This window comes from Phocoena phocoena, chromosome 18, assembly GCF_963924675.1.
Source record: "Phocoena phocoena chromosome 18, mPhoPho1.1, whole genome shotgun sequence".
Taxonomy (NCBI): Eukaryota; Metazoa; Chordata; class Mammalia; order Artiodactyla; family Phocoenidae; genus Phocoena; species Phocoena phocoena.
The window spans coordinates 69037567-69051643 of NC_089236.1; the positions used below are offsets into that span (position 1 = coordinate 69037567).

General features: G+C 40.9%; 1 protein-coding gene across 7 annotated transcripts in view; it reads right to left on the minus strand.

Moving 5' to 3' along the window:
- The window catches only part of DOCK9 (dedicator of cytokinesis 9), a 213744-nt gene that overhangs the window by 94354 nt on the left and 105313 nt on the right, over positions 1 to 14077 (minus strand). For all 7 annotated transcript variants that reach the window (XM_065896283.1, XM_065896284.1, XM_065896286.1 and 4 more), the window contains exons 11-18: positions 13635 to 13775; positions 13113 to 13316; positions 12597 to 12719; positions 8840 to 8922; positions 8134 to 8256; positions 750 to 829; positions 482 to 669; positions 280 to 345 (exon numbers count right to left, since the gene is read on the minus strand). In XM_065896283.1, the coding sequence (XP_065752355.1) occupies positions 280 to 345; positions 482 to 669; positions 750 to 829; positions 8134 to 8256; positions 8840 to 8922; positions 12597 to 12719; positions 13113 to 13316; positions 13635 to 13775 (1008 nt within the window). The remainder of the gene's footprint in view (positions 1 to 279; positions 346 to 481; positions 670 to 749; positions 830 to 8133; positions 8257 to 8839; positions 8923 to 12596; positions 12720 to 13112; positions 13317 to 13634; positions 13776 to 14077) is intronic.

The window sequence follows — 14077 nt, forward strand, 5'->3', positions numbered from 1 at the left end:
TAGAATAAACATTTTCAAGTTAGGTGCATGATATGTTTACTGAATTGAACACGTATAAGAAAACCCCCTCCCTAAAGAGTATAACAAAACAGACATTATCAATTAAGAGCAAGAACTCAATTATTCCAAATTCTGTAAGGTTCAGCATATGTGGTTATATTCTGTGATGTCACATATTTTGTGTTTGTGTCAATTAAAATGTGCTAAATCCCTTTAGTTGTACAATATCATGCAACTGCATTTTTAAAATGGAAAATTACGAGCACATAAAATACAAACCTTCAGAGGCTGAGAGTCTTCCTCATCTGAATCTTTGAATTCAATGCAAATAGCAATATTTCTGGCCTGCAGCGATAGTTAAATAATAAAAAAATAAAAGAAAATAAAAAGCCAAAGTATGTAAATATCTATAAAAGAACACGAGAAGCCAAAACCTAAGAGAGCTGGGTATCAAAAATAAAACCTCAATCTTTGCACTCACCTTGGCAAAAGACTTTTGACTGTCATATTTCAAGGACTTAGGATAAACATAAAGGTGGTGGTTGTAGATGGTGTATGGCTGAGTGTGTTTTGGTATGCAGGGCACAAATTCCTCTACCTCAAACGTGATTGGCATTTTAGTACAGGTTTCAAATTGCTTCGTAGGAATGTATGATGAATTGACATAATCTAAAAAAATTAAAAACAAACAAATTGAAGTAAAAACCAAACAAAAACTTGTCTGTTTATTACATAGAACTTACACTTACTAGGAAAGTCTGAGGAAACACTATCAATTGTAATGTCTAGATTGCCCAAAATCACGGGGAGTTTAGCCATCTTCTCAGGTCTACAAACGAAAGAAGAGAAAAATCAAACAGGTTAGGTTAGCTCTGAATTCTAGAGCAGCACTTCCTAGAGAAATATAATGCAAGCCATAAAAGTAATTTTAAACTTTCTAATAGCTACATTTTAAAAAAGTAAAAGGAAACAGGTAAAAATTAGTTTTAAAAATATTTTATTTAACCCAACATTTAAACAATATTATCTCAATATGTAATGAGTATAAAAAGTGCGTTCTAATTCTTCGAAACCAGGTGTGTATTTTACACTTGCAGCTCATCTCAGTAGGACCTGCTGCATTTCAAGTGCTCGATAGTCACACGTGGCTAGTGGCTACTGTGCTGGACACCACAAGTCCAGATAAGAATATTAGCAAAATGTTATAGCAGAAGTTTTCCTGAACCATTCCATCCTCAGCATACATTCTTGGCTCATGTAGATTCATGAAAATTCAGAAGCCATCTTAGGCTCCAATGTCTAGTGAAATGCCAGATACAAAGAAGGTACTCAGTGAAATGCCTGGTTTTTGTATTTGGTCTGACTCCATCCAATACAGGAATGTCCTCTGTGACGTTCCTGACCTGCCTCAGCCCTTCCTAGTGAAATGGAAATCTTCAACATAGCCGTTTCGATACCCAGACTGCTCTTCATCACAACATGGTAAAATTCACTTCTCTGAAGCTTCCACTCATCAAGGAGCCTAGTTATGTTTCTCTGTGTAACACTTTTAACCATCTATAACAGCTATCACACCTTCCTGAAGTCCTGGATTCTCAGCCCTTTTGCATCTCCCTCCAATGTCATTTCTCTCACATAAGAACATCCCCTTTACATCATGGCTCCCAGAACTGCATAGATAAGGCCCAGTGTGGTCTGCCCAGGTGGGGTAGAGCAGCTGTCCGGTTTTGAACAATATACCCTTCTACTGATGCAGCCAAAATTCTATTACTTTTAAACAGTCACGCCACCCTAGTGACGCACATTAAATTTACAAGCACCTAAACTCCCTAATTTTTTTTTCATATGCTTCACTATCGTGCTATATGTTTCCATCCTGTATTTATACAATTATGTTTTTAGAAGTCAGAACAGGATTTGATTTTTGTCTCGGTGAAATTTTATCTTTTTATGATCGAGTCGTTCCAGTTGATCAAAACCCTCCTAAATCCAGATTCTAACATCTAATGTATTAGATATGCCTAACAGCTTTATGTCATGAAGACATTCATCAGCACTTTACATTCTCATAAGAGTCATTGATGAAGATAATGCACAGAATATTGCAAGAAGCAGCTCCTTCTCAAACCTCTAGAGGCCCATCGCCAGACTGATACTAGCCACTCATCATCCCTCCTGGCTTCTGGTCACTCCAGCATTGAACAACTGTCCACTCTCTCACATGCGCTACACTTCTCTGACCCGTTGGTCATCTTAGAATATACACTTTGCATTCCTTTGCTGGACCAGCGTGGCAACCCAATTAAAAACAGAGAAGCAGAAACTTGGCTAGGATAACTTGTTCTACGTGACGTGACTTGTTCCTAGAACACAGAACACTGCTTCCTGGTTCTTCATCGGCCACCTGTTTAATAATGTCTTTGAGAACACTGGCAAGAAACAGCACAGCTCAGTGGCCAACAGATTCAGCATTTGGTTTTGTTCCCAGTTTTGAAAAGTTCCTAACTCCCGTTTTTAAGATTCCTCAGACATTATTGTTGTCTTAAGCAATCTCACATGTAACTTAAAATATATCTTGTGGTATTGTAGATCTGAACCAGGAGGTCCCTAACAGTTCCAAATTCTTGCTTTCATATGACTACAGCCTACATTGAGCATAGTCGTCTTTGCCCATTACCAGCTCCAACTTACACAATCACTTTCTCTCAGGGTTCCTCTCATTTCCACTTGTCTTTTGTTTACATCTGAGTTTAAATGAACAATTCCTTGAACTCCTGAGAGAGATAACTGTCAGGAAGGCAAGTCAACAGACATTCATCATTCTGCTTTCAGTTAAAAAGATTGCTGGCCAAAAGATGTCCAGGTACCGTCCAGCACTACCCCGATACTTTGTCCCTGTGCCACTGTGTGATTTGTTCACAAACACAATACCCTTTTCTTCTAGCAGGAAGACTGTGCCTTCGACAGTCATTCCCTGGGAGCTGTCAATGGCTTCCCAAGCACTGTTAACTACCACAATGATACTCCACCAGAGCCTCCCTCACCTTTACCCAAAGCTCTTGGGGCATCATCCCTCAGACCAGGGGGCTTCTATGCAGGTATAAATTTTCTTGACGTATACTGCCTTGCTCCACCTCGTCATTTGAGCAACTTAACTCTGCAACATACCATAAAACTCTGTGTTGACAAAATCTTAGAGACACCTACAGAGTTGTATCTGCTTCCTTGAGTCAGAAATATTATGTGTAATGTAAATGATACTTTTAAATGTACAATAAGTACTCGAGAGTACTATATTTCACCCCTTCCTAGTTATTTCTACCTGTGGATAAATATATACCTTCTTCAAGATTTTTTTTTGGATTATCACTATGACATCATGCCCATATAAATTTGAGAGATTTGGATCTCTAAACAACAAATTTTAATTAAATTATCTTCATTCACTGGAACTCTTTCAACGATGTGTTACCTACTTCTGTGTCTAACTATACTTACTACTTATTCTGTTTCCTCCCTCTACTGAGAGCTTTATACTTACTTCTTTTTCTGTTTCCTCCCTCTACTGAGAGCTTTTACTTCTAGTTGTTACTCTGTAGTGGCATTATTTCCATTCATTTCCAAGCAAGCACCGATCTGAGCTTAGTTCCATATCAGGTAGCACAGGGACTCTGTGGAAGCTGTTTCTACCAACTCAGTTTTTTAAAACATAATCTTAAACCTATTTCAAAACTTTATGATTTTTATTGAACTTGGCTTATTAGAGATCAAAACGTCACACACATCAAAAATTCTACTGCCTTTTATACGTGCATTTCCAAAGTGACGGGGTGGGGGGGTTGTGTGCACAAACATGTGTTGCACAAAGAGAATTCTCTCATATCTGAAATTAGTTTGGATTATTTTTAATGCTAAAAATTAGTACCTACATTCTATGTAAAACTTATAAAAGAATGCTTGAGCACGAAAACCCATCTTAAAACTTCACTGATTAAATAAATGTGTAATGGAGATGCATGTACGGAGCCTGGCATTTGGAAACGGCTTCTGTCTACATGTGAACTTAGGAGTGAGGCTCAAACTCCCTCTCTTGGGAAAAGGAAAGGTTTTCTTTTCCCACTGTCTATACATTCCTGCTGGTTCAACCACTCCCCCAGAGGAAAGGGCAATGGTATCACAAACTAGCAGTCGTCCCATGCCAAGAGGGTTGGTGTCCTTACCTTTGTGTTTCTGGAGCTTGGCCCTCCCTTCCCTACTTCCTATATTGACCCATTAAAGTGATCAATTGCTAATACAGACATGCTTGGGTGTGTTGCTGGTGTGAGTCTACTCTTCTAACTGCATTTTGTAAAAGGAAATATTCCCTAAAAGCTCTTCTATCCCGTAAATATATATATATGATTGAAAGAAATTTGAGATATTTTTGTTTAAACAAAACCACTGAATTTATGTCTATGATAAATTTCAATAAGCATCTATCAAGTGTTTACGCTGTGCTACAATGTGCACTACACTAGGCACTGTGGACAGAAGACAAACAGGATCTGATTCCCGTCCTCAAGAAGCCAAAAATCCAGCAGATACTGTCAACTATTTAAGATATATGATGGCAACTACGTCCATAGCGTGTATACAAACGTCTACTGAAAAGTGGAAGGTCTAGATGTATTGAGAAGGAACAGGGGATGAGACCAGTGCTCACAGTGACAGGCATTCTCACTTATTCCCCCCACGGTTCTAGGAGGCGGGGCTATTATTATCCCCCCTGAAAAAGAAGAGGACGCGGGCTTCCCTGGTGGCGCAGTGGTTGACAGTCTGCCTGCCGATGCCGGGTACACGGGTTCGTGCCCTGGTCCAGGAAGATCCCACATGTCGCGGAGCGGCTAGGCCCGTGAGCCATGGCCACTGAGCCTGTGCGTCCGGAGCCTGTGCTCCGCAATGGGAGAGGCCACAACAGTGAGAGGCCCGCGTACCGCAAAAAAAAGAAGAGGACAGTCAAGCACAGAGGCCAAGTGACCTGCCTGAGATCTCCCATCACGGAAGTGACTTACGGATTAGGCTGCAAACAATAATAATGTCAAACTTGGGTACACAGAATAGAGAGGTACAAATAAACACAAATATGTAAGCCTCATGCAGAAACCCTTATAGTATTATTACCTAAACTACTTAATATGGTAGCATTAAAAAAAGGTCTGCATTTTAAAGAAAATGTTCTATTTTTATACTTTGCCTTCGCAGAAATAAGACAAGACACAGCCATCAGCAAATCAAACAAACATAAAAAACCATCCCTCTTCTTGGATAGATACTTCCTGGAGCACATATGTTAGCAATACTATCTATCTGACAGAATTATTTTCTTACTAAATCGTGGAATGTCTCCTCTGATAATTACTACAAGGGAGAGGGGCAAAGTGGCTGATGAGCTTTGCCAGCTGTTTTCTAGACACTAGGGCAGCTTCAGAATATTTTTCTCATCCATTGTTAAATGACATTTTGAGACAATCATGGGAGCAGAAACCATAGCTTTGGATCCAAGCTGGTGCCCAAGCCACTGATATGAGATTATTCTTTGTTAAAAAAAAAAAAGAAAACAAAGAGGAAGGAAAAAGAGCAACACTAAGGTTTTTTAAAAAATGAAAAAAGGAATCCTCCACTCCCCTAACTCAACCGTGAAAAAGAAACACTGGCACTTCTTTGGACGCTTACTGAAAAAGGACAGCAGCTTTCCTCATGCCACTGCATTTTCTGCTGCTGACAGCATTGGGTCTCTATTTTCGGGTTTCTGAGTCTCTCGCTGGCCATCTGGACCACACTCTTCCCAGCAAACCCTTCCTACTGAAGGCCTGTTGTGCAGGGAGAACCCACCCTGTGCTCAGGACCAGTGGAGGCTTTGCTCTTTGCTGCCTGGTCACAGGCTCTCTGCTCGGATCATGTTTTGATTGATGAATCTGTGAAGTTCCACCCTCCAGGTTCCACCCAGGAAGCCAGACCTTCAGCTGGGGCCACCCCCAAAGAGCAGCCACTGTGGCGGGAGCTTCAAGCTAACCAGCCTAGGGAGTGACTTCTGAGACAGGGCTCCCAACCCCCATCACACATAAAAAACTTCACTATCTGTTTTGTTGGAATATATGGGTAAATGTTAGTTAAAAAAAAAAAAAGGTTCATCTAAAATCATAGAAAGCTACAAAGGGAAAGTGAAAAATCACCCATAAACCCATCCCTCAGAGATAACCATGACTACCATTTGGTGTATAACCCAAATGACTATTTTTATGTCCTTCTATCTTTCCATCTAGCTAGCTGTTCGCCTATCCATTTCTTCATTTATATACAAAAAAGAAATATATGAAATATTTTCTTTACAAAAATGATGTCACATAGATACACTTTCTCCTCCTTACCAATACAGTGAGCTCACCTTCCTAAGTGAGTACACAGAGACCTACATCATGATTGCTGAGAATCGCATGGCAGGCTAGTGAGAGAAAACTGTAATCTATTTAAACTAAAGGTGACTAGAGTTTTTTTTTTTTTAAATCAACTTTTTTTATTCTATAAGCAAGGCTGAAAATTTCCTGAAAATCAAATAAAAACTTAACAGTACTCTATGACAACACAGTATGTATAACAATACACTACCCATTACCAATAAGTAAAGGTTTTTGAAAGATGTTAATTATGACTCTATTTAGAATTCTGAAAAAACACAAGAGAGAGAAGAAAAAGGTGAAAATGAAGTTAAAGAAAGCTAGACAGCCATTCTGAATTCTAGGTAAACTTATATAGTTACTTTGAAATGCATTTTTTTCAAGTAAAAAAATCAGACTGAAAGGCACCTAAGGTATAGAATAGTTACTGGCTGGCTCTTGGCTCTTCTTCTCATTTCATTATCTTTTAATACCCTCAGCTCTGTCTCCTTCCCAGAATTTTCCCAGAGAAATTGTAAAACCCACGTCCCTAGCAACGGAAATCCGCGTCATGGGTTCAGCAGTGAACTTCTTACAGTGGAGCACCAGAACAGCCCAGTGGTTAAGGGCCCAGATCCTCAGCCCCCTGACTGCCACCAGCTGTACAGTGCTGGACACCTCACTCAGCCTCTCTCTGCCCTATTGCCATGGGTTGAATTGTGTTCCCTGAAAAGATGGTGAAGTCCTAGCCCCCAGTACCTATGAATGTGACCTTATTTAGAAACAGGATCTTCACAGATGTAATCAAGTTAAGATGAAGTCATTAGGGTTGGCCCTAATCCAATATGATGTGTTCCTATAAGAAGAAGGAAATTTATAGACAGAGACACACAGGAAGACAGCCGTGTGAAGACGGGAGGCAGAGATTGAAGTTATGCTGCCAAAAGCCCAAGAATGCCTGAGGCTCCCAGATGATGAAAGACACAAGGACAGATCCTCCCCTAGAGATCTCAGAGGGTGCGTGGCCCTGCCAACACCATGACTTCAGGCTTCTAGCCTCTAGAATTCTGTTCTTTTAAGCCACCCAATATGTGGTGCATTGTTAGAGCAGCTCTAGGGAACAAATATCCTCACTAATATAGGTAAAGCACTTAGAACAATGCTTGTGAACTGTTAAGTACTATATGAGTTACTGTCCTTGCCCCCATCACCCATTCAGTTAATGGTACCATGAATCACTCCATCGTGCAAGTCAGAAAACTGGGAGTTATTTACCTGAGACTACCACCCATTTCTCTCTCCTTCCACCCTAACACCCAATCAGGAAGCCAAGACCCAGTAACTGCACCTGTCTAACGTGACGTGAACTAGTCCTATTTCCTACTCTTCCTATGTCCACTTGCGATGGCTTTGCTGAGTCCTTGCCCACCTCTTGCCAAAGGTTCCTCAATTGTCTCTTTCCTCCCTGGGCTCATCTCTACCCAACAAACCCTTCACAGCACCACCAATAACATTCTTTATACAATTCAAATTAACCAGGTAACTCTTATGACTTTAAACCCCTTCTTCCTGCTCAAGGACTTGAGGAAAAGTTCCACGCTCATCCAACACGCCCTGGTGTATGAGCTGAGCAACTGAAAAGACTGCTCCTGCTTTCTCCCTTTCCACTGAACAACTTCTGTTTTTCAGGTGTGGAAATAAGTAAGGCCTTGAGACTCACTTCCGAAAGTCTGCAAGTAACTTGAGCATGTCTTCATTGGATAGCTTATTGCTGTCTTGCTTGTAGAGAGCAGAAAATCTGGCATTTTTGTCAAGGTTTCCAGATGCATCCTTAAACAACGTCCTGAAATAGCAAAACAACATGTCTAAGCTGTTTGCAAATGACCAAAATAAATCCATAATTTGACTCCGGTTTCTACGTGAAGACTAATTATTATTCCACTGGCTATAGCCTGCAGAAATCTCATTATCTAAAGACATGGAATATATTTATGAGGATGAACACAACTAACTCAATTTACATAGAAAACATTTCCAGCAAATGGCTTGTGCTTAGGAAATAACATACACAGCCAAATGCTTAAGAAATAGAGACCACAAATAAAGAGGATCTGCAGGCCTCACTGGGCTGCCACCCACTCCCAGTTGGAGGCATGTGGCTGGAACCTGGAATCCCAGCTCTGCAACAAACACTCCTGTCCATCCTGCCAGTGCCAACATTGCTACCCTCCAGCTAGCATCTCTCCTCTCTGTGTCTCTAATAAATGATTTTTCAGATATGGAGCTTACTTATTTTTCAGTTTTACATATTTAAATCCTCTTTGTCTCTGGACAAAAAAACAGAATAGGTCAGTCTGTCTGTCTGTCTACTATCTATCTCCATATATCTGTATCCATATAAAAGGAATAAAAGATGTTCTCCTTACCTTGCTGCCCAAGCAAATGGCATTCTGTACTGCCCTAGTCTTTGGCATGCCTGCTTGGCATTCTTCAGCACCTTCTGAGCGACCTTGAAGACATCAGAATAAAACCATGAGTTACTGTATCCCACAGACTAAACAACCTCTTACGGTAGTATCAGATGCATGGACAAGCACACCTTACTGCAGTGAATGTGGCTGGATGTACACTCAGTGCAGAGTATTCTGCTTCTCACATTCCCTAGCAGTGATTTTCAAAGAATATCAAATGAAAATTGTTTCCAAAATGTATGTCTTTTCTTCGGTCTTCACAGGCAACAAGCATGCCATTTCATAGGCCTTTCTATTTCTTCATGACTAAGGGCTATATATTATGAGTCCACTGAGTTATTAATAATTACTAATACTTGGTATTCATGCCCAAATATATCACATTACTAGAGTTTAAATGAGAATACTAATGAAAATACTAAGCTTTCATAACTCCTAATGCGTACTGACTTATGCAGACTCCCCAGATTTGGGGGATATATATTCATTATTAAGACATTACAGGTATTGACTTAAGTTAGGCCAGTGTTTTCAATCACTATGTTCTTGTTTTCTAGGTATAAGTTACCATTACTTTCACTTCTAATGACTAATTTTGGTTTGTTGCGGGTGGCTGGATTAACTCTATAGTGCACAGGGAAGCAGATTTGCTTTTGGCCTACGTATGCATGGCAGGTCTATTCATCAACTATACCCCTATTGCTAAAGCAGATGACACCCAATTTCCCCAAATTTGCTTCTTCTGGAATACTGCATTGCTAGCACTACAAAGTGTGACTGATTCAGAGTCAGAGCGGGGGGCTGAAGGGTCTTTTACATTACTTAAGTACATCGGAGTCAAACCAATTTTGGGAAATGTGACCTAGTGCCTGTGAACTAAAGTATGCTCTGCAGAGCCCCACTGGGAGCCTGTCAGGAATGCAGAGTCTTGGGCCCCACCCCAGACCTCCTGGGTCAGAACCTGCATTCTGACCAGACCGCCGGTGATCTGTGTGCGCCAGGTTTGAGAAGCGCTCATCTAGAAGACTCAGAAGGACAACAATAGAGCTCTCTGTCTCCGAGTAAATCTGAAACCAGCTGTGTGAGTCTAGAGCACTAAACCTCTCTGGGCTCTACTTTCCCACCCGAAAAATGAAGAGCTTGGGCTAGACTTGCTATTTTCCGTTCCAGTTACTAAACATGATGATTCTACCATAACCGTGGGGGGGAACTGCTGCCTTCATGAATGACTTGGAAAACACTTCTCGATTCAAACAGGTGTCGGGAGCTCATCCAGCCCCTCCCTTTCTTCTTCAAGTGGGGCATGTCCATGCGGGGACTCGGGGATCATAGAGTAAATGGTCTGCCTTCCTGGGGTGGCCATTTTTACTTACACATTTTCAGGTAGAAATGATTATTTTTAGGTTCTAACAGTAATGACTATGTTGTGGAGTAAAATGCAATATTTGCGTAAAATTTAAAGCCAAAACAGGCCTCAAATAAGTTTCACTCTCACCTGTAGTGAACGAGGACTGAACTCTCAGACTTACTGAGGGTATAAATGGAACACAATATATATAAAAGTCAGAGTGAAAAACTCAATTTTGCCCTTTGGGTTTCCCCCCGCTTTTCTTTCTTTTTTAGAAAATCTATTCGTGGTGGACACCTACAGAGACTACTCCTAAAAATTTCCTCCAAAACAGTAATCTCCTCCAAATGATGTTCTAGACCATCTTGGAAAACATGAAGAGACATTTTGATATACAGAAAAAATCATCCCTCAGCAAAATCTCTACCGAAGCTCCTATTTTTTTTTTTACAATTTTTTTTTTTTTTTTTTTTTTTTTTTTTTTTTTTTGCGGTATGTGGGCCTCTCACCGTTGCGGCCTCTCCCATCGCGGAGCACAGGCTCCGGACGCGCAGGCCCAGCGGCCACGGCTCACGGGCCCAGCCACTCCGCGGCATGCGGGATCCTCCCGGACCGGGGCACGAACCGGTATCCCCTGCATCGGCAGGCGGACTCTCAACCACTGCGCCACCAGGGAAGCCCGAAGCTCCTATTTTTATACGAGATGGTTGAGTCTTAATCTCTGCTTTAATTTACTGCATTGGAGGTGTGAATGCATGGCTGAGCCTTACATTCCATAAGTAATGAAGCAGGAGCAAATTCAACAGATGCTCAATGGACACTGGGAAGTGTGGCATCTAGCCTGGGGGAATATGTGATTTTCACACCAGCGTGAGCTGCCAAATTTCAAACCATGCACGTGGCAGACAGAAGTAGCAAAGCTGGCGCATACCAAGCCTGGAAATGTGTTGCATACATGGCGGGGGAGTAGATTTTATCTTGGGCATTCATTGATTATTAATCAAACCATCAAAGAACTAAAAGAGCTTCTCATCCAAGGTTTTACAGACTTGATTTTAAAAATAAAACTGTTTCTCTCCAGAGACCAAATTTTACTCTGCTTTTATCAGCCAGAAAGGCATATGTTTGAAGCCACGCGCCTGGGTAAATGGGCTTCTCCTTGACTGGAGCTGTAATAATTGATAATGACATCCTGCTGTATGCGTCAGTGATTTAGTACCCATAGCACTGTCTCGTATGTAGGTGTGTGTGTGGGGGTAGCAACATCATCTTTCAACTACAGATGAAACATCTGGGGCCCAGAGAGGTGACATGATGTATCCAGGCTAGTTAGGAGCTCAGCACCCAGGTCTCTGACTCCTGGAACCTGTTCTTTAAAAACCGTCCTGCATCTTGGTGGACACACCTGTGATGTACAGTGGCCAAAGAGAGGAAGACAGGAAGCTCTGAGTCACTCAGAAAACCCCAGTTAGAGCCTCTGGGGTGTCCCCTCCTACTGCTGACCAGTCCTTGTCAAGTATCAGGGTCTCAGATGACCACTAATACAAAATTCTTTTTAAATAAGTAAAAGTACTGTGAAACTGGCACAGGACAGCACTCAACAGCTGACTGGAACCAGGTAGCTCAATGTGCTAGAAAGTGACAGTCAAGTGCCAGTTGGCAACTCTAGCTGTGGGACACTGAGCAGGTAACTAAACCTTCATAAACCTCAGCTTTGGGGAGTGTGAAAGGTATTCTTGGCCTAGATGACTTCTAATATTCAATAACTCTACTGTATGTCCACACTTAGGCACTCCCCAGGTAATGAACAAACACCAAAGTAATGAAAACACACCAAACATACATCTTGTACCTTTCCTTTCCCTCTTCCACCTAATGTCACAACACCTCTGCCACCGTAGCCCCGCCCCACCTGACAAAACACAAGTGCGCCTGATCTACTGATACTACCGGCCAGATCATCCGAGCCAGGTCAGCTCCTAGTCTCCAGTCTCACATTTAAGTGTAAATGGACCCAAATTTATAATTCCAGGACCTTGGAGACATGCCAACAAGTGGAATAAACTCTATTTAAATACAATATACGTACTTTTTAATGATAGAAAGTTTACTACTAAGCTGGAAATTCCTTTGCCAATTATTTCAGGATGTCAGGATAGTCAAGCCAAATGAAGTATTTTATTTACACATGGAACTACTTTTCACTGAAAATTGGACACATAAGGTTAACTATAAGACAATCTATGAGACTAGTCTACATCTTTTAGAATATAAATATGGCTTAACTGTGATTTCTTTAAGCATTTCTCTATATTTTTTTTCTGATTGCTGCTAATCATCACAAAGCATGCAAGTCATCCATACCTTAGAAGAGTCTGAACTTTTCATGTATGGCTCAGCACCATGTGTGATGCTCCCCTGAAGCACTTTTTCAATTCTAGCCACAAGAAATATATCAGGATGAGGGCACGTGACTGAAAATATTCCCTAGGGAACAAAAGATTTTCTTCCATGAGTAGAATTTACAGCCACATTAAACAAATCCCATAAACATTAAAGATTCTCAAGCAGCCAAGAGCACTGATACAGTACAGCTATTCAGAAGCACCCAGGGCCAAACTGGTTAACTCATCAACAGTTCATCATCTGATCAGAAAGCCTATTTGGTGGAGGAGGCAACTAGCAGAAAGTTTAGAAAAAAGAAATCAAAAACGACTTCTTCTCTTTCAGCTTGCTTTTACTGTCTAATTATATATGCTGTCAATATAATTAACCGTCTCATTTACCCCAGTTGTGCATTACAAAGTTTCATTACGTATTTACATAGCACGTGCAAGAGAAGCCTTATTGGCATGACCGCTGGGCTCACGCTGCCCCCACCTGCTTCGGATACTGCATGGCGGCTTCGTGAAGGATGTCCTGCAGGGCAGGCGAGCTCTGCCTACCGCCATTCATCAGAGACGGGGATGTGGTGGCCAGCATCTGCCTCACTGAGAAGTGGTTCAGGTCCACGTGGAAATCGGCAGAAATCTTTCGGTTGTATTTTATGTCAAACAGGGATAGAGTAACAAAGAAAGGCTCGACCTGAACAAAACAAAACAATCCAGACCATCACTATGGCTCAAACTGTCAGGAAAAAAGAACACTGCTATCAGAGAATAAATGACTAGACCTACGTATGATTGTTGCTATAAATTACTGCTAAAGAGCAACAGCCTCCATACCTGTCCTGTATCACAAACATCCTGTCCAGGCAGCCGAAACAACCCTCGGCACCCTGATCTAACACCACACCTCTCTGATACCAGGAACTAGGTCTGAATGTCCCAGCTGCATTGCAACAGGCACATCTGAAACCTCTGAATAGGCTTTTTAATCTTTATTTTTTAAAAGGAAAATTACATTTGTAGTGGGTCCTTCTTCATTTTCAGCAACACAGCATTGCAAATTGAAAGATAAATCATTGCACTTGACAAGAATTCTTTTTCCAAACTTTTCTTCAAATGGCTTCACTTCTGGCTCAGCTGATGAGAAGTCAAGCTTCTTTAAAAGAAAATGCAAATATATAAATGTATTATGCTCTCACTAAAAAAAAAAAAAGAAAAATCCCATAATAAATGTATCCTAAGGAAATTGCTTAAAATATGGAAATGCTATATACCTTAATTAACTCACAACAGTGTTACTATTTTATACATTTATATAGTATATAATAATGGTCAAATAAATGATGCTGTATCTACTCAATGGATCATTATGCAGAGCTTAAAAATTATTGTTATGAACAACTCAAGTGTCCATCAACAGAAAAATCTATAAGCAAAATGTGGTGTATACATACAATG